At 46.4% G+C, this 24,754-nt stretch overlaps 1 protein-coding gene across 1 annotated transcript; it reads left to right on the forward strand.

Moving 5' to 3' along the window:
- The first annotated feature begins 555 nt into the window (after nucleotides 1-555).
- Nucleotides 556-4,433, forward strand: LOC123044725 (probable protein phosphatase 2C 62). Its single transcript, XM_044467560.1, has 5 exons — nucleotides 556-893; nucleotides 2,340-2,591; nucleotides 3,061-3,346; nucleotides 3,609-3,763; nucleotides 4,094-4,433. Exons 1-5 carry the CDS (start codon nucleotides 855-857, stop codon nucleotides 4,232-4,234), a joined length of 873 nt encoding a protein of 290 aa, XP_044323495.1. The 5' UTR covers nucleotides 556-854; the 3' UTR covers nucleotides 4,235-4,433.
- Nucleotides 4,434-24,754: the final 20,321 nt, after the last annotated feature.

Raw genomic sequence — 24,754 nt, forward strand, 5'->3', positions numbered from 1 at the left:
TTCCAAAATAAACTGAATTTCAGTCTCACGCTTCAAATGTTTTTGGCGCGGTCCTGATACTATATCTAAAAATTACATGTGAAACATATAAAACTCAGGAAAAGAAATGTTGCATACAAAGCCATACCTAGGAAAAACAAATGAAGCATACAAATGATTTAGTGGCAAGTGGCCATGTTCCACTTTATTAAAGTAACAAGCAAGCACTTGTTCTTTCCGTGACAAGAGAGGAAACTACCCCCAAGTCAATTACTCGTGTTTGCGGCCCATTTTGCAACTTGTGGTTGAGGACCAGTCAATCTAGTTATACCGCTTTTAAGTATACACATGTTTTTTTATGTCGTGAAACCGCAGGGTGGTCAGATGCCAAGTTTGTCAAATAGAGTCCTGCGTTTCACATGAAATGAAATACGGAGTACTCCCAAATGTGAAATAGTACTAGTATGAAAAGGACAGGGGGAAACCAACCGCTTATTTTTCCTGTCCGCACCTGACATTTCCATTGCCCCGCCCTACCAATCCCAGGTCAACCGACTCTACCCAGCAAGATCCAGCCCCCTTCGCAAGGCCAAAGCTGACCACCACCACCCCACCACCACCAACCCCTCCTCCCTCCCTCCCTCCCTCAATTATTACAAGCTGTTAGCATTGTTAATCACTTCAGACCGATCCATCCGACCATCAGCTGTATTGTATTTGTTCGGTGGATGACAGCGGGGAGAGGTGCGATTCTGACTTCCCGAGGGGCGGCTAGGTTCCAAGAAACCATATTCTTGTGCTGCTAGCTAGCTAGGGGCGACCGAGTTTCAGCCAGGGACTTGTAAACCGGTGGTCTCAAGGAAGAACCCGATCCCATGGCCGGCAAGGAAATCTACCACAAGATGAAGGATAAGGTAATCAGTTTGCGCTGTTTTGCGAATTTAGCTAGGTAGATGCATCGTATGCTTGCTTTTCTTGTCCTTGGCCTTCCATTAAAGATGTGAGATGGCGTTTGAGAGACCCGTGAAATGGCGGACGTGATTCACGTGTCGTGCTTCAAGTCCGAGCATGTCTTGGAGATTGTGGAATGATGATAGTCAAGCGGCTAGTTTTGCTGGTCAACTATTTTACCTTCTCCAGTGATGCAGATGGTTGTGAGTTGTCAAGTCTGGTTACCTGTAATGAGGCCTGGCTACCATGGATCTTTGTATTAGCTTTTTTTCTTTGGTTGGGTGGGGCGGTGGGTTGAGCTATATTATTTTATTTTATTTTTTTAGAAAAGGAGGATGACCCCCGGCCTCTCTGCATCTGGGTTGAGCTATATAGTTGGTTTCTTTCCGAGAATCGGTATATATAGGTTTCAATGGCTGGATGGATTAACTTAAGGAAAGGAATTTACTGTACGAGGGGTAATCTATCGTTCTAATGCCAAAATATCACCGTGGTAATACAAGTGCTAATCTGAATGAACGTTGTTAGTTTTGCAAAAGAGATTGCAAATGTCTATTCAAGTGTCGAGTGCTTTCTATGTCAAATGTAATCAAGAACTACAGAGGCTAGAAGCAAAAGCTACATGTCCCTTGTGTATATGCACTAGTGCGCTATGCTTTTGGATGTCTCGTGTGTTGTTGTTAGCAAACGGTATAAATTCCCTGTTTTTGCTGATAGCCCTGGAATGAAGAAATGTTGAGGAAGCAAACCCTTTAGTAACAACAGAAAACAATTCGATATGTTGGTTATAGGAGTATGGTAGGAGAGCACAATACTTCCGAATGTCATTCCTACAGAAAAACGTGGAATTGTAGGTGAAAATCACATGAAATGCAGTCCTGCAGGCCAAATCTTTCTATTTTGGTGCTTACTGGTTCCTAAATTGTGTTTGGTAATGAAGGCCTACTAAACTACAGTGATTGAATTTATGAATAGCCGAGGAGCAGAGGAAACATAACTTCGTAAATATATATTATTATCTGAGAAACCTGGCAGAGTTGCAAACCAAACAAGAACTGTAGCTAGAAAAAGCTTGATACTACTTGACATGCTTGTGAGTTTTAAGAGTTGGGGATATAAAGTTAAAAAAAATATAGTTACCTTGAAATGTTATGCACTACCGGATGTCCAGACAGTTCTAGACAAGTTCATTTTGGGGAACTATCTAGACAGGCTCATTTTGGGAAACTATCTTTTGCCATTTTGCCTTGAAAGCTTCCTGTGAGGTTTACTCTTTTTAGTTGCCTTGAAATGTCTTTTTGTTGTGCTGGATGTCCAACAAAGTTGTAGTCATATAGTATTTGCCTTGCTGAGTGTTGAGGTCATTATCAGCACAGCTTGGTTGACAATTTGTCTGGATGTTCTTACAGGTGAAAGATGCTTTTAGTTCATCAGGGCCAGAAACAGGGAAAGGCAAGACAAAATTGTCAGGCAGGCGTGTCAAGCATGGTTACCATCTTGTGAAGGGGAAATCAAATCATCCAATGGAGGACTACTTGGTGGCGGAGTACAGGCAAGTTGGGGAGCATGATTTGGGTTTGTTTGCAATATTTGATGGCCACCTGGGCCACACTGTTCCAGACTTTCTGCGTGCACATCTCTTTGATAACATCTTGAGCGAGGTAATGCTTCAATTCCACTTGCTTTAGTTTTTTTTAGATCAAAGTTCAGTAATTGCTGCCATACCTATATGCCAAAATGTTGCTGGTTAGAGTGTTCTGCTATTATATCTCAAATGTTTGGTTATGGTAGCTTCATAGGCATAAGGTGAAAAAGATGAAAATGGAAACACATTCCAATTAGTAATGTTGGCAGTACGTTTTAACATGGTTAGATTTTTTTTCTTTGTCTGTTAAGAAGTGCATATATTTTGTGTATGATGTTTGTTCTGCAATCTACCTGCAACTACTCCCTCCGTCCCAAAGTTGTACTACTAAAGTTGAGACACTTATTTCGGGACGGAGGGAGTACCATACTAGAAACAGAAAAAGCAATATAGGTAGCGACTTAATTCACAGCTTATGCCTATTTGGACATAGTCAACCGAATTTACAGCCATACTGATTATTGTATTGATATCTGCATGCTCAGCCAGAATTCTTGAGTGACACGAAAAATGCTATCAGAAAAGCATATCTACTTACCGATGAGAAAATATTGGAAAAAGCAGCTGAGTTGGGAAGAGGAGGCTCCACGGCTGTTACCGCCATCTTAATAAGCAGTAACGATAGTGTGAAGCTAGTGGTCGCGAATATTGGAGATTCACGAGCAGTTATTAGCAAGAATGGTAAAGCAGAGCAGCTTTCAGTTGATCACGAGCCTAGCATGGAGCGAGAAATTATTGAGGAAAAAGGTGGATTTGTTTCGAACCTACCAGGTAACAACCATCTCTTGTCAATCCCTACCAACGCGTTGATGTATGCCTGAAAAAGTATCTTCATTGGAATTTAATGGTTCTGATTTTTTTTCCTCCTGAACCTTGTCTGGTGACATGCCCAGGATTTTTTAGTTATCTAGTAGCAACTGACAGTGGCGCTCACGTGATTCAACTAATAGCAGATTTCTTTTTGCTAGTAATTGTCACAAGCTTATGATCTATACTTTATTGAGGTTCAATTCCAATCATGTCTCATTTGCAGGAGATGTGCCACGAGTTGATGGGCAGCTGGCTGTTGCAAGAGCATTCGGAGACCGGAGCTTGAAAAAGCACCTCAGCTCTGAGCCACACGTGGCTGAGGAAGTTATCGATGAGAGTTCAGATTTTCTAATTCTAGCAAGTGATGGTTTGTGGAAGGTGATGCCTATAAATCTCACTCCAATTATTCCTGATGGATTGGATCTAACTCATTGCATTATTTATCTATAAGCTCAGTAAACCAGTCTATGTTCTCTGACCTCTGTGCAGTCATCTATGGGGATATGCACGCACTATATAATCTGTTTTTGAACATAGTGCAATAGTGTTTGTTCAAGCATGTATAGCACTTAGCCGGGCTTTCATGTTTAGCTTCATTCATTTTGCCATGGACCAAACTTATTTTCTGATTAGATTAATTATCAGTTCATGTATCTGGTGAGTTTACGATTTGCAAATGGCACTAATGCAAATATGACACAAATTCAGGTGATGACCAACCAAGAGGCTGTTGATGAGATCAAGGACATCAGGGACGCACAGGCAGCTGCGAAGCATCTGACGGAGCAGGCGGTGAACAGGAAGAGCAAAGACGACATCTCCTGCGTCGTCGTAAACTTCCACTGCTAGCAGAGCTTGAAGCTGCTGCTAGCCTCTAAAGTGTACAATTTCTTTTGTGTCGGATTGGTTTTACGGTTTGCTGTTGTTGGTCGGATATTGTGTTTAATCTTTTCTTGTTGGGAATAATCCACCACCCAAGGGGATCAAGGTTTGTAGAATATTGTTGTTTGTTCAAAGGCTATAATAAAAAGTGTTTCTCTTTTTACTACTATCATTTTAAGTTTTTATTTATTGCGACTTCCTTGGTTTCTTTTGGGCCCAGTTGGGTTTCAGGGTCGGTCCTGGGACCCAATTTGATTTGTGAGAATTCAGTGAAACTTCACCGAAAAATTGCAGTTTCGGAGCATTTTGGTAGACACGATTTCACTGGTTATATGATCCCATGATCGCGACTGGCTCCTCGGCTCTTTATTTTGACGGTTACTTGGCGTAGATTATTGCCCCGCGCGCCTCTTGTTGCGCTCACCTATACAAGCCACAACACCAAGTCAGGTCCACCTACCCTGCCAGCTGCGTCTACTTAGTCGCTTGTCTGCACCGCGCAGGCATCTTGGTTGCCCTACATCCATCCCAACCAGGGCCCCACGCTGCCCCGTTTGTTTGTCTGCGCTGCATCTCAAAAAAAATTCTAAAACTTGGCCCGCACGAAGCCTGGCTCTGAAGGAACCGTTGAATCGGCATTTTTTTGCTAGGCAGCCACTTTGTTGCTTCTTCACCTCCTCCATGAAGCTCCTTCTCTAATCTTCTTTCTTCCATTCCTTCTAATCTACACAACGGTGATTCGTTTCGAGGTAAGTTTTACAAAAAAAGATGCACATCGATGTTATATGGTTTCAGTTTTATTATCAGTTTGTAGTTCCGTTGGCTGCTGATATTTAGAGGAAGACAAAGCCTACTTACGCTAAGTCCCTGCGGAATTAAAGTTAGCATAGATGCCCCATCTATTTCAAATCTCCTTTTCACGGACGATTCATTAATCCTGATGCAAGCTAATTCCATGAACGCGGAGGTGCTGAAAGCAGTTTTGGATGCTTATTGTGCTGCATCGGGGCAAATGGTGAGTGTTGAAAAATCTAATATATTTTTTAGTCCCAACACGAAAGTGGAAGATAAGGCGCATATATGTACTATTCTGAACATTAAGACTGAAGCTCTCAATGACAAATATTTGGGTCTGCCTTCAAATGTGGGTATGGACAAAAATGATTGTTTCCAATTCTTAATAGACCGAATTGTTATGAAAATCAGTGGTTGGAAGGAAAAGTTGCTATCAGCAGGAGGAAAGGAAATCCTTCTCAAATCGGTTGTACAAGCTATCCCAACTTATGCAATGTCCGTCTTTAAAATTCCTAAAAAGATTTGTAAAGGAATCATTGAAGCGATGTCGCATTTTTGGTGGAGTGACGAAGACAATCAGAAGAGAATGCATTGGATGGCATGGTGGAAGATGTGTGTACCAAAAGACCAAGGAGGAATGGGTTTTCGAGACATACATTGTTTCAATCTGGCCTTATTAGCCAAACAAGCGTGGCGCCTGCTTGATAACCCTGATTCACTATGTGCTACAATTTTGAGAGCTAAATATTTTCCAGATGGAGATTTAATGAATGCGAGTCTGAAGAAAGGATCCTCTTTCACGTGGCAAAGCATTATGGCAGGAGTGGATTCTCTCAAAAAAGGTTATATTTGGAGAGTTGGTAATGGACAGAATATTGATATCTGGAGAGATGCATGGATCCCGAATGAGGCAAATAGGGAAATTATCACTCCTAGAAGAGGGCAGCTTCTAACAAAAGTTGCTGATCTTATAGATCCAATCAACAATTGCTGGGATGAAGATTTGGCAAGACAAACGTTGTGGCCAATTGATGTCCAGAGAGTGCTTATGATCCCCCTCCCCACGTATGACATGTCGGATTTCATAGCTTGGAGCTTTACAAAGAATGGACTGTTCATGGTTCGTTCTGCTTATCTGGAGGAATGGAAAGCCCAACATGGAAGGAAATTGCAACACTCAGATGGCATTGGAGGAATAAATGTCAATACTATTTGGAGCAAGATTTGGAAATTATCTTGTCCAGCAAAAGTGAAGATCTTTATTTGGCGTACCTTACATGGAACCCTCCCGTGTCGTGTTACACTTGCTAATAGACATATGAAAGTTTCGCCCACCTGCCCATCATGTTCGAACGGGCATGAAGATACTAAACACTTATTATTTTTATGTCAAAAGGCAAAAGAGGTGTGGGAGAAACTGGGATTGCACGAAGCCATTAAAAAAGCCTGTGCAGTCGATCATGCGGGAGAGGTAGTACTTGAATTTCTAATTTTTATGCCAGAACATGAGCTATCTACATTGGGCACACAGAATGTTCGCGAACTGATCGCTATAACAGCCTGGTATTTATGATGGGAAAGACGTTCGCTAGTTCATCAGGGGAAGACCCAAGATGCATACCAAATTTCGATGGGAGCCCGTGCTATAACGACGAACTATGTTATTGCCCAATCCTCCAAGGCAACAAATAAAATAGAGGGATGGACGAGACCCCCTCTAGGTTTTGTGAAATTAAATGTCGATGCTTCTTTCGACCAAGACATGCTTAGAGGCACAGCGGGAGCTGTACTTAGAGATGATAAAGGAAGATTTATTGTTGGAGGGAATTGGAAGATGGATTGGTGTGCAGATGTTTTAACAGCAGAAGCCATGCCACTACGTTTTGGCTTATTACTTGCACAAAAAGCGGGAAGTAACCGACTTGTTGTTAACTCCGACAATATGGAAGTAATTGACACGATGAAGAATGAAGGACATACAGCGGGAGCGGCGGCAGCTGTGTTTGATGATTGTTATTTTTTGGTTTGTGATTTTTCGTTAGTTAGATTTGAACACTGTAATAGGAAGGCAAATAAAGTAGCTCATGAAGTTGCTAGAGTAGCCAAATTTTCTAAGACAAGGGACTGGTTTGAGAAACCTATGAACGATATTGTAAATTTTCTTATAGACGATCTAACCATTATTTAATAAATAAAGAGGATGTTTATTTCAAAAAAAAGTTCCTCCATGGATTTCGTTGAGAGTGGGCCTGGTCCAAGTACTTATATTTTTTTTAAAGGCCCACACGGAACTCCAAAAGTGTGTTCAGCATGTAAAAAATTTGATGTTCTAAAAACAAAGTAAGCCCTCACAGACCGTCTAAATACCTCAGTTCTGTAATATGCTATAATATACTCCCTCTGTCCCACAATATAATAGTGTTTTTTACACTACTACTAGTGTTAAAAATCATCTTATATTATGAAACGGAGGGAGTACAGTATACACCAATATATGAAAAAAATATTATACAGCCTTGCGACAAAAAACAATTCTATAGCGGCGAGTCTCAGTCTCACTTTCTCCTCACCACTCACCCCTTTCCCCTTCAGCTAGCCACCCACCGAGTTCCCCTGTGCAGCCGTCGACGCGTCATGGCGCGCATCCGCACACCGTGCGACGGTGCAAGGCACCCATCCCGGCCCAACTTCCCACCCCTGCCTCCGAACCATCCATACTGCCTGGCTGCGCCGTCGCGAGCCTCCCACACTCGGCCCCAACACTCCCTGTTGTCCGGCAAGATCCGGGGGGCAGCGCTCTCATGGGCGCGCGCGTCGTCTTGGCGGCGGCATCCACCACGCAGCGCCTCCTACTCCGCGCCCCCGCTACGACAGGGCGAAGCCGGTCAGAATCATCTGGTGGCAACGCCTGGCGACTGGCGCTCGCAGTGCAGCACGAGGAGACTCTGGAACAAGTTGTGTTGGCCCTGATGGGCGGAGATCGACGGGAGAATCATACAGATTTATGCAAGGTAACCTGACATGAAAGTCAGCACTTTCCAATGGTGACAATCAGGTCTACATCTTTTGGCAAATGAACTCAGTAGAACGTGCTATAGTGGTATTGGCCAATGTTTCTCATTAACAAGTCACTACAACGCTCTTGCGAACTAGCTTAAGGGTTGATGTTTCTAATCCTGTACATGGCACTTTGGAATCACCTTCTGCAATGAATTTTGAGGCCTGAAATAATGTTTAAGAACGTGTTAGAATCTAAGGACACCTGCGTAGCTCTGTCTTCGGCGGTTGGGATGGCTCCCCTCCTCTCCTCCTCTCCTTCTCTCCTCTCCCACCTGCTCCACGCCACTCACCATCGATCTAGCCATTGATCCTCACCATGGAAGGTCTCCTTCACTGGGATTTCAACCCTGGCCTGGCGGTTGCAAATCAGGTACATCGACGGTTTGGAGAAACGGTCCGTTTCTCTCCTTCACGCCCAACCAAGGAATTATTCTTGGTGGTTTCTTTTTCCTCGGCTTCCTTCCCTCTCTCTGAAGAATCTGTGGGAGTGGCTCTCCAATGGCGCATTGGTGGTCATCACAAAGGGTTTAAGGTCTCTAGAATCAATGAGAGGTCTTTTCATTTCTCTATGGCTGGTAACGAAGTCGGGCATTTTATTCATGGCCTTAAGGATCGTATTTGGCCGGATTTCATTTGTCATCTCCATTTGTTTAATGATCGTTTCAATGGTTACAAGCATTATAATTCTCAATGGCATGCCGATGAAAGACTTGAGACTATTGCTAGCGGCAGTCCTATGGCCATTCGAGTTGACAAAGCCTCTATTATGCATGCTCCTTCTTCTGATCCGGCTTCTTGCAAAGAATTATGCAAATTTGGACTTACTCCTCTTGCGTCCATGGATTTCAATGACAAGAATAGCCATGAAGCTTCATTGGGGTTTTTACAGTCTGATCAAGATCATGCTCCTTCAAAAACTACTTTGGTTAGTCTGGATCATATGTCATTTTCAAATAAGCATGCTGTTCAAGCCTCATCCTCCTCGATCAAGCACCTGGTTACCCACGAACAATCTCCAAGTTCATACATTCAATTTGGCTCCTTTACTCCACCGCCGCGAGATGCTCAATTACCAGATACCTGCTTGATGCCAATGGGTAACATTGGTCGCTTAGCATTAATGGAGCATTTTACGGCTTTGGCTGCTTTGGAGGATAAAAGACCTGCAGAATTTATTCATTTTGGGCATTTTAAATGCCCTTTTAACATGCCTTATCCGGCTATGCCCCGCTGCTTCTTGTCCTTAGCTCTCAAATATGCTCCGGCCCATGATGCATGGCCTCCTTTGCTTACATCCCGCCACAAAGTTGATTTGGCCTAGGCCCATTACTCGCTGGAGGAAATCCTTTGTTTATCTAATAATTAGGCAGCCCTATGCTCTAAATGTTTACAATGGGGTCATCAAAAATCAGCGTGCCAGAATCGCACAATATGCATTAATTGTTCTGCACCTGACCACAAGGCACGTCATTGCCCCGCTCTTGGTAAGTCTTTGCCTTTTTTGGTCTAACCCCCCCTGATCAATGATTCCACCCCTCATGCCGGATCCTCTGCGCATTCCCGCTTGGGCTCCAAGCGGTGAGCTTCTAAGCCAGCTGTCTGATGCGCTACATGTGGTGGATACGGACAGAGGGAACGATCTTGTTTTAAAAGGAATTTTGCTTCTAAATGGAAATGGATCCCCAAGACCATGTAGCCTTCTGCTTCTACCCCTCACGCTCCAAATTCCACCTCGAAAACTCAAACGGCCTCGCCCCGTCCCATCTCTCTGCCACTGCCTCAGTCCTCGACTAGTCTCTGCCCCTCTCCCATGGAGAACTATCCGCTAAACCCGGTCCCCTTCCTCCCGCCGGGATTCATCGTCGAGCCTGGTCCGGCGGATCGCATTGTGCGCAGCGGGATGGTGGTTGGCCCTATCCCGCCGCTCAACCATGATTTCTTGGCCATTGCTGAGACGAGCCACTATGTTCCGCTGCATCGCTGGGCTGCCATCCGCAGCACCATCGCCGGGCTGCTTCACAAATCCCAGCTGTTCACCACTGAGGTTAGCGATCACCCCTTTGGCATTGGGATTTTTGGATTCGTGGACAATTTCATGCGGGATACTGCTGTCAACACTCCTATTGAACTAGAAGATGAAGATTTGCTTGTCAGTTTTGTTTCGCATAATGAAGCTCTGAACAGACGCACCACCTCTTTTGGCCCTGAAGTTTGGCTCATGTTCTTTGGCTTTATGTACGATTACCAGACTAATTACTATTTCACCAAAGCTCTGGGTGGTTATGGATCTTTAGTTTCCTGGTACAATCCGAGGCACGACGTTTCATTCTGCTTAAGGCTCGGGTGATCCGTTTGCACCTAATCCCGAAGAGCTTCATTGTTTGACAATTGGGTGGGGCTCCTGACTGCTAGACTGTGCAGGTCACTATCTTACGCAATAATGACTGGAACGGGCTGCTTCCTGAGGTCCTGCCTGCTAACGAAGAACCCCCTCCTTTGGATGGTAACCCACATCCTCAGTTTGGTCCTGAGCTAACTGCAAAGCAGTTGTACCAGCAGTAGGTTCACAACTGGCTGGTTTAGAATGCTGCTCCGCAAGCTGCCAACCATGGTCCCAATGATGCTGCTGCTAATCCTAATTAGGTGAATGCTGGTTGGGGTGTTTGGCCTGCTCCTCCTGCTCCGCCACTTCCTGCACTTCCACCTCATCTTGTTAATTACCAGGCTTTGCTGGCTGCACAAGGCTTGACTGTTCAACATGGAATTGTGCCGGAAAATAACACTTTTGACAGTCCAACTAAAGCCTGGAATGATTCCACTACAGTCTCTGATGACAGCAGTTCAGAAGATTCTGATGATTTAGTTTTGGTTGTGGTTCCTCACCAGCCCCAGCAACTGATGGAGCAACCACTGGCCCAGGACCACTTAACATCTCTATGACTCCGCACCACCATGGGATCCAGTTTGCTCTTTCCGCTCAAGGAAATGATCTTCTGTCTATGCTCATTGTTGAACCTGTCCCCCGTCAACAGCTCAACATGTTTTTGTTCAATGTTGTGCACCCTCTAATTGCTACTATTGGACCCTGGAGGCATAGCTATGGCATGCGGGATACCACTACTAAAGTTTCTGTTCGTGTGGACTCCACTTCTTCAGGTTTACAATTCTCTCAGTTTGCTGTACCTGTCACCACAGCCTCTTCAGTGATCATCTCTGAGCTACCCGATGAGGAGGAACCTCCTGCTCCTATGGAAGTTGTTCCCTCCAGCACTGATGCTATGATTGCTGATCATCCTGCCTCTGAAGCTAATCACTTTGCTACTCTAAACTCTGAAGGATTGGGCCTTGCTTCTGTTGAGATGGCTTTGGTTCCCACTGGTCCTCTACTGACCCGTGGTCGTCGCCCTCATGCTCCAGCTCCAATCTCCACGACCGAAGTTTGACACAGCAATCGTATCAACAAGTACAACAACTTTCATGTGCCTCCTCCATCTGATAATCGTGTGGTGACTTCCAAAGTCAAGCCTCGTGTGACCCCTTCTGTTGCCTCCTCCTCCACGACCATGGAAGATGATCATATGGCAATCCCACCACCAACCTCTATTACTACTCTCTAGGCTACTGGTGTTCATCGCTGCGTTGTCCCTGCTAATGAGCTTACTTCTGAAGCTTTGTTGTTTGCTCCACCCTCCCCTGAAGAATCATCTCAGCCAGGTACTTCTCAGGCAGGTACTTCTCACACAGAGGAGGGGGGGTGAGGGAGTCCTGGATTAGGGGGTCCTCGGATAGCCAGACTATATGCTTATGTCAGACTGTTGGACTATGAAGATGCAAGACTGAAGACTTCGTCCCGTGTCCGGGTGGGACTCTACCTTGCATGGAAGGCAAGCTTGGCAATTCGGATATGTAGATTTCTTTCTCTGTAACCTTAGCCCCCTCCAGTGTCTATATAAACCGGAGGGTTTAGTTCGTAGGACAACAACAATCATAATCATAGGCCAGCTTCTAGGGTTTAGCCTCTATGATCTCGTGGTAGATCAACTCTTGTAATACTCATATCATCAAGATCAATCAAGCATGAAGTAGGGTATTATCTCCATCGAGAGGGCCTGAACCTGGATAAACATTGTGTCCCCCGCCTCCTGTTACCATTAGCCTTAGACGCACAGTTCGGGACCCCCTAGCCGAGATCCGCCGGTTTTGACACCGACATTGGTGCTTTCATTGAGAGTTCCACTGTGTCATCACGGTAAGGCTTGATGGCTCCTTCAATCATCTACAATGATGCGGTCTAGGGCGAGGCTTTCCTTCCCAGACAGATCTTCGTATTCGGCGGCTTCGCACTACGGGCCAACTCGCTTGGCCATCTGGAGCAGATCGATAGCTACGTCCCTGGCCATCAGGTCAGGTTTGGAAGCCTGAACTACACTGTCGATATCCGCGGAGACTTGATCTTCGACGGATTCGAGGCCATGATAGGTGCGCCCTACAGTCGCAATGAGCATGACTTAGATCTGCCATCGGACAGTGTTCAGGAGATCACACCTGCAGCTACCCCGGCTTTAAATCTAGGGCAGATCGTGCCATCCGAGGAAGGGCGGATGGACCCCGCCACGAAGGCCGCACACTCAGCGGCGATAGAGCCGAACACGGATCTCACTTTCAAGGAGGCCTGTGTCATTGGACCCTCGGACTCGTGTCCGGCCATAGGCTCCGAACCGCGTGCATCCGTGCCCATCGTACCTAACTGGGCATCTATCATGGAGTTTAGCTCCACGAACATCTTTCAGCACTCGCCCTTGGGCAATGTGTTAAATTCATTAAAATCTCTCTCCCTGTCAGGAGACTCTCGGCCGAACTATGTCCAGCTTGAGTGGGAAGCGGACGGCGAATGAATTCGTTACCCACCCACCACCCACTTAATAGACACTATCGACGACTCAACCGACATGCTTGATTTCGACTCCGAAGACATTGACGGTATGGATGACGATGCCGGAGAAGAAAAGGAATCACCGCCCACAGGGCGCTGGACAGCCACCTTATCATATGATATATACATGGTGGACACACCCAAAGAAAACAATGGCAAGGAACAGAAGGATGCAAGGGAGGATAATCCTCTTGAGAAGCAACCAAAGCGCTGACGTCAGCGGCCTCGCTCTAAATCCCTCCACAGCAAAAACAGCGATAACAGCGTAAGAAAGAATAATACCCCGGATGACGCTAAAGATAACGACGACCCCGTGGACCCAGCGATGGAGCAGGATGAGCCAGGGGACGGCGAACATAGTCCGGGGCCGCTGCTCGATCACAGCGATGCCGAAGACAAAACTTATAAACCTGTCTCCGGAGAGGAGAACAGTCCGGACGACAATGCATACATCATCCCAAAAAAGCATTTGGAACAAGAGCACCTCCACAGAAGACTTATTGCCACCGCGAGGAGCTTGAAGAAGCAGAAGCAACGGCTTGAAGCCGTGCAGGATACGCTCAACCACAGATGGAACAAAGTGCTCGACACTGACGAAATATACGGCGGTGACCGCCACACAAAGAGCTACCCAAAATGCAAGCTGCTGCCCTAATTCAACGACGAGGCTATCACGCCCATTCCGCCGAAGAACAATACGACCGATCTGCCGGATCGACCACCCGTGGCCGAGACAGAGCGGCTAATGACGCCGCACACAAGTCAGCACACGATCTACGTGAGCACCTGGACAAAAGAGTCGGTATGGCCAGGTCCATCTATGGATCTAAGAAGCATGCTCCTACGTAGGATCACAACCTCCAAACCGACTATACTGATCGACTACCAGCTTGGAATCAACACCGAACACTACAGCCATCGGACGCATGACACGACATATCCAAATACAGGGGCGCCGCACACCCCCTGTGCTTCTCCGATGAGGTGCTGGATCATGAATTTCTAGAGGGGTTTAAATCTGTAAACATCGAGGCATACGACGGAACAACAGACCCTGCAGTCTGGATTGAGGACTTTATTCTTCACATCCATATGGCTCGCGGAGACGATCTCCAGGCCATCAAATACCTGCCCCTCAAGTTGAAAGGACTAGCTCGGCATTGGTTGAAAAGCCTCCCCAAAAATTCAATTGGAAGTTGGGAGGAACTCGAGGACACTTTCAGGGCTAACTTTCAAGGGACCTATGTCCGACCTCCGGATGCAGACAATTTAAGTCACATAATCCAACAACCCGGAGAATCAGCCTGTAAGCTTTGGAACAGATTTCTCACCAAGAAGAACCAAATTGTTGACTGTCCGGATGCTGAAGCCCTAGTAGCTTTCAAACACAGCGTCCAGGACGAATGGCTTGCCAGACACCTTGGCCAGGAAAAGCCGAGGACAATGGCAGCCTTAACAACTCTTATGACCCGCTTTTGCACGGTAGAGGACAATTGGTTGGCCCGCAGCGGCACCAGCGACCCAGGCACATCCGAAATCAGGGATGGCAATGGGAAGCTGCGACGCCATAAAAACAAGCGTCGAGATAATGAAGACAACCCAGACAACATAGCGGTAAACGCCGGATTCAGGGGCTCTCGACCCGGTCAACGGAAAAAGCCATTTAAAGGCAGCAGAGATGGACCGTCCAGCCTAAACAAAATTCTAGACAGATCCTGTCAGATTCATGGCACCCCCGAGAAACCTGCGAATCACACCAACAGAGAATGCTGGGTCTTCAAGCAGGCCGGGAAGCTAAACGCCGAACACAAGGGGAGGGAGCCGCCAAGTGGACATGAGGACGAACCTCGCCAGCCGAACACCGCGGGACAGAAAAAATTTCCACCAGAGGTCAAAACAGTGAACATGATTTACGCAACCCACATACCAAAGAGGAAGTGCAAACGCGCACTCCGGGATGTATACGCTGTAGAGCCCGTCGCCCCCAAATTCAACCCATGGTCGGCCTGCCCGATCACTTTTGATCACAGGGATCATTCGACTAGTATCCGACGTGGAGGTTCGGCTGCCTTGGTGCTCGACCCAATAATTGACGGATACCATCTCACCCAAGTACTCATGGACGGCGGCAGTAGTCTTAATCTGATATATCAGGACACTGTCCGCAAGATGGGGATAGACCCGTCAAGAATCAACCAAAGCAGTACTACCTTTAAAGGAGTAATACCAGGCATAGAGGCCCGCTGCACGGGCTCTCTAACATTAGAGGTCGTATTCGGTTCTCCCGACAACTTCCAAAGCGAAGAACTAATCTTCGACATCGCTCCGTTCCGAAGCGGCTATCATACACTACTCAGAAGAACGACCTTCGCTCGTTTCAACGCAGTACCGCACTATGCTTATCTCAAACTTAAGATGCCCGATCCATGTGGCGTCATCACTATCAGCGGAAACACGGAGCATTCTCTTCGCGCGGAAGACTACGTGGCGGCTCTAGCATCCAAACCATTGAACGGCCTCTCCACCCCGAATAACTGATCGGTCTTCGAAACCACGGACACGGCTAGACGTGTCCGGTGCACCACTAGTTGTAAACAACCCAGATAAACCTGAGCTTGATTAATGGCTAGGCCCCCACAAGTGGTGCTAGGGGCTTCCTGCATGCAAAGGGTCCATAGTTCGGCTGGACCCTATTAATACTCGATAGATCGAACTCTCATGGTTCATTAAGAATAATAAACTTTTCGCATGGTCACACCAGATTCTTTCACCTGGGTTTTTTCTTTTTTTTTACAGATGACCATCGTGCTACACCCTTCCAGGATACGGCACAACAGAGACAAAGGCGCAGACGTGCAGCAGGGCCCCGTTCAAAGGTTTCTTTTTAAATTAAGACCCTGTGTAAACCTTTTTCATTGTCTCTTGTTGCCTCAGACCCTCCTGGCACTTCAAATAACCAAGAGGGATACTGACGTTATTGGCAAGTTTATGATTCGCCAATCTAAAATCGATGTTACAAGGGCAGCAACCAATGTGTGTTTGGGATTTATGCCCTCACCACAGCCGCTCTTTCGTCACGCCGGATTAATGCACGTACCCGGAAATTCAGGGATCATTATCGAGGGCGGTACTCAGCCCAGTATATGTTGAAAAGTCTGAATACCTTCGGGAGTGTTCGGCGTCGCGAGTTTGGCCTTATATGCATCAGCTCCGAATCATGTCTTTGGTCAATAGTTGGGTTTTCCCGGCTCCCGTGTTTTGCTACCTTACGTATCGCTCTATCGGCTAAGGTAGCACCGGGAGAACTACTGCGATTGTGCCCTGGTTCATCTGGATGAGCACCTTAGTAGAGAAAGCCGAAAACTGACTATCATGATAAAGTGAGAGACTGGTCAACCACTCGATGACTCAGCAGAATCTTCGTGATTCCTCCGCATTAACGAAGGACCGGTTTCCCGGTCACGTATGGACACGCACCGTATTCGAATGAACACGGACATACCAGGGGCTATATAGTAGCCCCACCGTCAAACTCCTATGGCTAAGTGGAAGTGTTAAAGCTATATAGTCCAATTGCCTCATTTGGCGCGCCACCACCTCCTTAACGGACCAAGACATTGGATCAAGTGTGATTGCGCGCTTCGCCGAACACCCCCGCATTATATGCGAGGGGGCTGAAGCCGACGACTGCAAACTTTCAGGTTATATACATATATACATAAGCGGCCGCACAGGAGGCACTACAATACTTTACGGGCAAAAGTATAAATATAGCCTTTATTATCAAAAGCATTGTTTTTACAATCAAGATACATGTCACTGGAACATGGTATTCTTTGAGCACTGCGCCTCTATTAAACGGGCACCTTCTAAGACTTCTTCAAAATAGTGCTCGGGCGGTTGCAATATCGATGGCCTCCATCTTCGCCCAATACGTCTTAACACGGGCAAGGGCCATCCGCGCACCCTCTATGCACGCCGACCTCTTGACAGCGTCGATATGCTGCACATCATGAATAAATCATTGCACCAAACCAAAATAACTATCCGGACTTGGTTCCTTTGTCCATAGGTGGTCCACGACGACCTTCATGGCAAGCCCGAATAACCTATGGAGCTCGGCCCATTCGGCCATTTGCTCAGTCAACAATAGCGGGCACCTTGGATTACTGAACTGCGACCAGAACAATTTTTTTACCTCATGATCTTCTCGATCTTTGAAATACTCCGTCGCATCAGCAACACTCTTTGCTAAATCCAAGTAGGCGTCTGAAGAACTCCACAATTGATCAAGAGGGGCATACTTCGGATCGCCGAACTTCGTTCGTAATAAAAAGGGCTTCCCAGCCGCGATATCACCGGCTTGCCGAAGCTCCTCCCGCGCCGCTCTGATTTCAGAGCGAGTTTCCTTTGCTGCTTGCAAGGCCTTCTTTAGGTCGGCCGTCTTCGTTTGGTTTTCCCTTTCGAGAAGCTCGTATCGGCTCGCAACATTTTGTAGCTCAAGAGCCATTTTGGCTATTTTATCCTTGCTTTGGCGATGAGCAGCCTGTTCGGCTTTTAATTCTTCGGCTTCCTTCAGGGAGGCCGCATCACTTCTCCTGGCTTGCTCCTTGGCCCGGGCAAGTTCTGCCCGAAGGGTGTCCACGGCGGCAGCTCCATCTGCAGTCAAAGCATATTATAAATCCTAGCATCATGCTCTTATTAATATTTGCTGACCACTTAAATATACATACCCTATGCCTCGTCAAGTCGCTTGTTCACAAGCATGATGTCTGCACCCGCAACGTCAAGTTGCCTCCTCGGTTAGGCAAATTCAGTAGTCTGGTGAGCCGCCGGATCTACAACCGCCTGCGTACAAAATCAGCGCTATCATTACCTGAGACTATGATCCTCTGCTCGCCTCGTCCGGATGGCAACCAGAGTCTCAGGGGCTACTATCTATACAATGTACACCTTGTGTGTATGGTACAATCAAAAACACACACACACACACACATACACACACACACACACACACACACACACACACACATATATATATATATATATATATATATCACTTTGCGTACCTCAAAGCCTCTTAGTAGGCTCGTAAAAGCTTCATTCAACCCACTTTTTGCGGATGATATCTTCTTAACCACCATACCCATTAAGGTACGATGTGCCTCTGAGATAGCCGCCAGCTGCAGAAGACCCGTCAATGCGTCTGATCGTATATCAGACAGTTTGGGGCTTTTTCTGTTGGTCTCTGTAGGAGCCGAAAACCCCGGACTTCGGGCGGCCGAAGAGTTACCTTCTGGTCTTTGCGGATCGAGAGAGATCCTCCGGGATGACACCTCAGGATCATCCGCCTCACGAGGCGGAGAGGTGTGAGGAGGCGTTTCGCTCTCCATCATCTCCGGAAGAAGATCCCCTGATGATGAACATTGTGGAGGGAGGCTATGAGCCGAACTTCAAAATGTAAGTCTCGGTCGTTATTCTCAGGAAAATAACGGGTTATGCTTACTAGACACCTCTGTTCACTTACGACTCGGTTAACGGCTGCCCCCCTGTGGGTGTTGTGCAGCAATCTTGCCCTCTGGGCATGCCCCCCTGATGCAGTTTTATTCCCTCGTTTGGAGACCTCTACTTCCAGGTCTTCGGGACCGATCCTTTTCTTCCCGTGGGGAGAGGAGATGCTAGAATCTCCTCCCCGTTCATCCTCCGACACGGGGGCGCTAATTTCCCCGGTTAGGATGCGTAACGTACCTCCAGTATGAAGTCCGCTCTTGGCTTCCCACATTACTCTCCTCGTCCTCCCCTGATGGCACTTGATAAGGTGCGCGAGGCAACATCCTGGTTAGTACAGGATCCGACGAGTCTTCTGAAGAGGGGCCGAACACCTGATCCTCCCCGCCTTTCTTATCCAGTCCTGGCCGAGGGTGGATTTTCAGAATAATGTTGTAACAAATATAATGGCAAAGTGTTCGGTCGTGGAGTTACTTACATGGGTGTCTGGACGGTTGCAGTTGAGGCCCGCATTCTCTGTTGTGTCCGGACACTTTATTCGTGATCCGAAGAATAATCGATACATCCCTTCGAGCGTTACGTCGAAGAAGTTCTGAATGGTTCGCGGTCCTTCAGGGTTAAACTCCCACATGCGGAGAGATCGATGTTGGCATGGCAGGACCCGACGGACTAGCATTACTTGAATTACTTTGACGAGATTAATATCCCTCTTGAGGAGATCCCGAATGCGGCTTTGCAACATCGGCACGTCATTAACCGATCCCCAGTCCAGCCCCGTGTTGACCCATGATGCAAGCTGTGGCGGAGGGGCAGAGCGGAAGGCCGGGGCGGCCGCCCACTTACTCCCTCGAGGCGCGGTGATGTAAAACCACTCCCGTTGCCATAGGTTAGAAACTTCCAGGAAAGAGCCCTTTGCCCATGAAGCATCAACACCTTTGCTTATTATAGTGCCTCCGCACTCCGCGTGTCGCCCATTAATCATCTTCGGCTTCACATTGAAGGTCTTGAGCCATAGGCCAAAGTGTGGGGTAATGCGGAGGAAGGCCTCGCACACAACGATGAACATCGAGATGTGAAGGAAGGAATCTGGAGCTAGATCGTGAAAATCTAGCCCGTAATAGAACATGAGCCCTCTAACAAAGGGATTAAGACCAAAGCCTAGCCCTCGGAGGAAGTGAGAGATGAATACGACGCTCTCGTTGGGTTTGGGGGTAGGAATAACCTGCCCTTGAGCAGGAAGCCCGTGAAGGATTTCGGCGGTTTGATACCTAGCCTCCCTAAGCTTCTTGGTGTCCTCCTCTATAACAAAAGAGGCCATCCACCGGCCTTGAAGGTTGGATCCGGACATGATTGAAGGTCCGGAGCGCTTGGACTGAACCTAGGGTGTTGGAACTCGAGGGGAGGGAGGGGGAGGATCGGGCGTGGAAAGAAGGTCTTGAGGGAGTCCTGGATTAGGGGGTCCTCGGACAGCCGGACTATATGCTTATGCCGGACTGTTGGACTATGAAGATGCAAGACTGAAGACTTCGTCCTGTGTCCGGGTGGGACTCTCCCTTGCGTGGAAGGCAAGCTTGGCAATTCGGATATGTATATTTCTTTCTCTGTAACCGACTCTGTGTAACCCTAGCCCTCTCCGGTGTCTATATAAACCGGAGGGTTTAGTCTGTAGGACAACAACAATCATAATCATAGGCTAGCTTCTAGGGTTTAGCCTCTACAATCTCGTGGTAGATCAACTCTTGTAATACTCATATCATCAAGATCAATCAAGCAGGAAGTAGGGTATTACCTCCATCAAGAGGGCCTGAACCTGGATAAACATTGTGTCCCCCGCCTCCTGTTACCATTAGCCTTAGACGCACAGTTCGGGACCCCCTACCCGAGATCCGCCGGTTTTGACACCGACAGGGGGCACTGATGCTTCGCCTAGCTCTGCTTGATTGAGTTCTTATTATGCCACTTTTGCGTTGCTGGAACGTTTTCTCATGGAACATTACGGGTTTAAATTCTGAAGACAAGCAACTGGCTATTAATAATGCAATCAAGGCTAGTGGGTGTTCTATTATCTATTTGCAAGAGACAAAAAGACTTCTTTTGATCTTGCATTTATCAAATCTTGGTGCCCATGTCAGTTTGACCAATTTGCTTATGTTCCCTCTCGTGGATCTTCTGGCGGCCTAGTTACTATCTGGAAAGTTCTATGTTTATGGGTGTTGTCATGTTATCTGAATCTTTCCCCTTGGTAGTTAACTTTGTCAGTACGTAGAGCCCACGGAATTGGACCCTGGCTAACATTTACGATCCTTGCTCGGGTGAGGAATGCGACCCATACACCAATTGGCTATACAATCTCGATATCCTAAGCACGAGTGACTGGCTTCTTCTTGGTGATTTCAATTATATCAGAGCACCTGATAATCGTAATAAATTGGGTGGTAGCATTTCGGACATGACCACATTCAACGATATTATACGCTCACAAAACTTAATTGAACTTCCTGTTAAAGGTCGTGCATACACATGGAGTAATATGCAGCAAGACCCATTGCCAGAACAACTCGACTGGTTCTTTACCTCCATGCATTGGACTAATATCTACCCCAAGACATTTGTTAAACCCCTTGGTAAGCCGGTCTCTGATCATATCCCTTGCGTAGTCTCCATTGAAACAAAGATCCCTAGAAGTAAACTATTTCGCTTTGAGCCATTTTGGATCCTACACCCGAGCTTCATGGATTTGGTAAAGGATACCTGGTCAAAACCTGTTCGTTCTACAAGTGCTGCAACTTTTCTTTGCCGTAAATTTAAGGCCCTTCGATACGCCTTGAAAAACTGGAGTAAACACATTTCTCGCCTCTCCATTGCTATTGAAAACTGTAAAATAACCCTGGCTGATCTGGATGAACTTGAGAATAAACGTGCATTGACGATTCCTGAGACCAATTTTTGAAAAATTCTCAAGAAACACCTCCTACGTCTCCTTCACTACCAAAATCAATACTGGAAAAAATGATGTACAATCCGTTGGATCAAGTTTGGAGATGAGAACACAAAATTTTTGCAAGCAGTGGCCACCGAGCAGTATTGTAGAAACAACATTGCTTGCCTCCGTGATGAGGATGGGAACTAGTTTGATGATCACCCAGCAAAAGAAGCTCTTTTATTCCAAACTTATAAAGGTCGTCTAGGTACGACGTCGCACTCTGAGATGAGATTTAATCTACCCACCATTATCCAAAGAGCTACCTATCTTGATCAAGTCACTGACCCTTTTACGCATGCTGAAATTAACGATGTGGTGAAAGAGATGCCTGCTGATCGAGCCCTTGGTCCGGATGGTTTTAGTGGCTCTTTTCTCAAAGCTTGTTGGCCTATCATAAAACACGATGTCTACAATCTTTGCTCCCAATTCCATGATGGCACGCTTGATCTCACTAGCATCAATGATGGGCTAATCACTCTCATTCCAAAGGTGACCTCTCCTGAGTCGGTAAATGATTACCGCCCGATCACACTTCTCAATTGCTGCCTCAAGTTGATAACTAAGTTGTTGGCCAACCGGCTTCAATGAGTCATTTTGCAACTTGTCCACCGCAACCAATATGGTTTCATTAAAGGGCGCACCATACAGGATTGTCTGGCCTGGTCGTTCCAATACATCCATCAATGTCAAACTTCAAAGAGGAACATTGTCTTACTCAAACTGGACTTTGCCAAGGCATTTGACACTATCAACCATGAAGCTATGATTACGATCATGCGCCATATGGGGTTTAATGACAAATGGATTGCATGGATCAAAACTATCTTTGGCTCAGGCCGCTCTTCGGTGTTGCTAAATGGTGTGCTGGGTCGGCAGTTTCACTGCCATAGTGGAGTGCATCAAGGAGACCCGCTCTATCCCCTCATTTTTGTGCTTGCTGCGGATCTGCTTTAGGCTGCTATCAATGATGCTTTCAAACAGGGTAAAATTGACCTGCCTTTCCCATGTGCTATGATGATAGACTACCCGATTATTCAATACAACGATGACACCATCCTTGTCCTGCCTGCGTGCCCCCGTCAAATCTCTCTAATCAAAGAGATTCTCACCGATTATGCATCCTCAATTGGGCTCAAAATCAACTTTCACAAATCCACATTGATACCCAGCAACTTGGATGAAACGGAGACCATTGCTTTGGCTAACATATTTGGTTGTTCAGTTGGTCACATGCCTTTCACGTACCTAGGTCTTCCTCTCAGGACATCAAAACCGACTGTTCAAGACCTCATGCCCATCGTTTGAAGTGCAGAACGTCGTCTCACCCCAACTATTGCTATGATGTCGTACGGGGGTAAGCTCTCTTGGCTTAACGCTACGGTCACGTCCTTGATGATTTATGCCATGTGCACTTTACAAATACCTCCCAAGATTCTTGACATGCTTGATAAAATCAAACGCCGATGTCTTTGGACCAAAAAGACTGAACAAGGTGACAAGTGTAACTCCCTAGCTGCCTGGGGTATGGTTTGCAAACCAAAAAAAATGCGGAGGGCTGGGAGTGATCAACCTAAAAATTCAAAATGAAGCCCTCCTCATGAAATTTTTGCACAAATTCTATAACAAGAAGGATATCCCGTGGGTCAGCTTGATCTAGAACGCCTACTACTCTGATAAAGTACCACACGCCTCTGTCCCCTTAGGCTCTTTCTGGTGGGGTGACATTCTTAAACTCACGCCAAAATTCCATGGGGTTTCTAAAGTTATGGTGGTTGATGGACGACAACGCTCTCCTGGAAAGACCTCCGGCTGGACAACGTTATACAAGATTCTCACCCCCGGGCTTTTTCATTTGTGCTGCATGAAGACGTCTCTGTCAAGTGTTTCTTGGAGAGCACGACACTACATGAGAACTTCCATCTACCCCTCGCACCCAAGCCCTCGATGAATTGCGGGATCTCCAAACTCTCTCCTTGCAAACCAACCCGACCACCTCGACCTCTGATATCTGGTTATACCTGTGGGGCAAAGTTGAGTTCAAGGCATCTAACTACTACAAGTTTTGCTTCCGAGAAAACCGGGCCCACCCCACCTTCAACCTGCTTTGGCGATCTAAATGTACAATGAAGCTCAAGGTGTTCGGGTGGCTGCTCTTCCATGACCGTCTCAACACGCGCAATATGCTGAAAAGACACCATTATAATATTGGAAATAACTATGATTGCCTCCTTTGTGGTCGACATGTTGAAGAAACGGTTGATCATATGATCTTCACGTGCCCGTTCAGCCGAGCCTATTGGAGCAAGTTACAAATCATGTGGCCCATGTCCAGCTCACGATTGGAGGTCGTTAGTGAGGTTAAGGCAACCTGGCCCAACCAACTCTTTGTGGAAATTTTTATTACTGTTGCCTGGAGCCTGTGGAAGGAAACAAACAACAATCACTTCAGGGGATGGCCCCTTCCATTCGATCTTGGCTGGATAGATTCAAAAAAGACTTTGGGATTCTCCAACATAGGGTCAAAGAGGCACATATTGCCTCTATGCTTGACTTATGTAACTCTCTCTTGTAACTTTTACTCCTCCATACTTAGCCTTGGGCACCCCCTTTGTAGGTGTCCCCCCCTTTGTACATACCACCCCACCATGTAACCACCTTATATATATGTGAGTAAAACAATAGTAGGAGCCTCTCCTACTGTCTATTTTGTCAAAAAAGGACACCCGCGTGCTAAATCTTATCACCTAGCTATAGAAAAAGTAGATGAACAGATTATATTCCTTTTGTTCATATCGAAGTATCTATTATCTTGAAAGACTCATCCTTTAATGGTATAGATAGTAGAGATACGAGGAGCTCACTGATGGCAAACTCGGCTCAAATTTGGTTTGTTCATAAATTATCAGATACATAGTTCCTTATCCATGTATTTCTAACAAGAGATTCTATGCAACTGAATTTAAGTCAGTGTTTTTATTGCTATATGATATTAGATGCCTCAGGTTTTTACCATATTTAGAAAACACTTATGCCTTAGAAAGAAATACGACACCTTAGTATTTTTGTTGTTCTTTAGCAAGTCACTGTCCAAGCATCTTCCTCCTGCATATGTTTGAAATTTCACGCTGTCTCCTGTTATTTCCAGCTTAAACAGGTGCATCTTTGACCAAGTATAGGACAGGCAGATATCAGAAAAGGAATACTCATG

This window comes from Triticum aestivum, chromosome 2B (assembly GCF_018294505.1).
Source record: "Triticum aestivum cultivar Chinese Spring chromosome 2B, IWGSC CS RefSeq v2.1, whole genome shotgun sequence".
NCBI classification, from domain to species: domain Eukaryota; kingdom Viridiplantae; phylum Streptophyta; class Magnoliopsida; order Poales; family Poaceae; genus Triticum; species Triticum aestivum.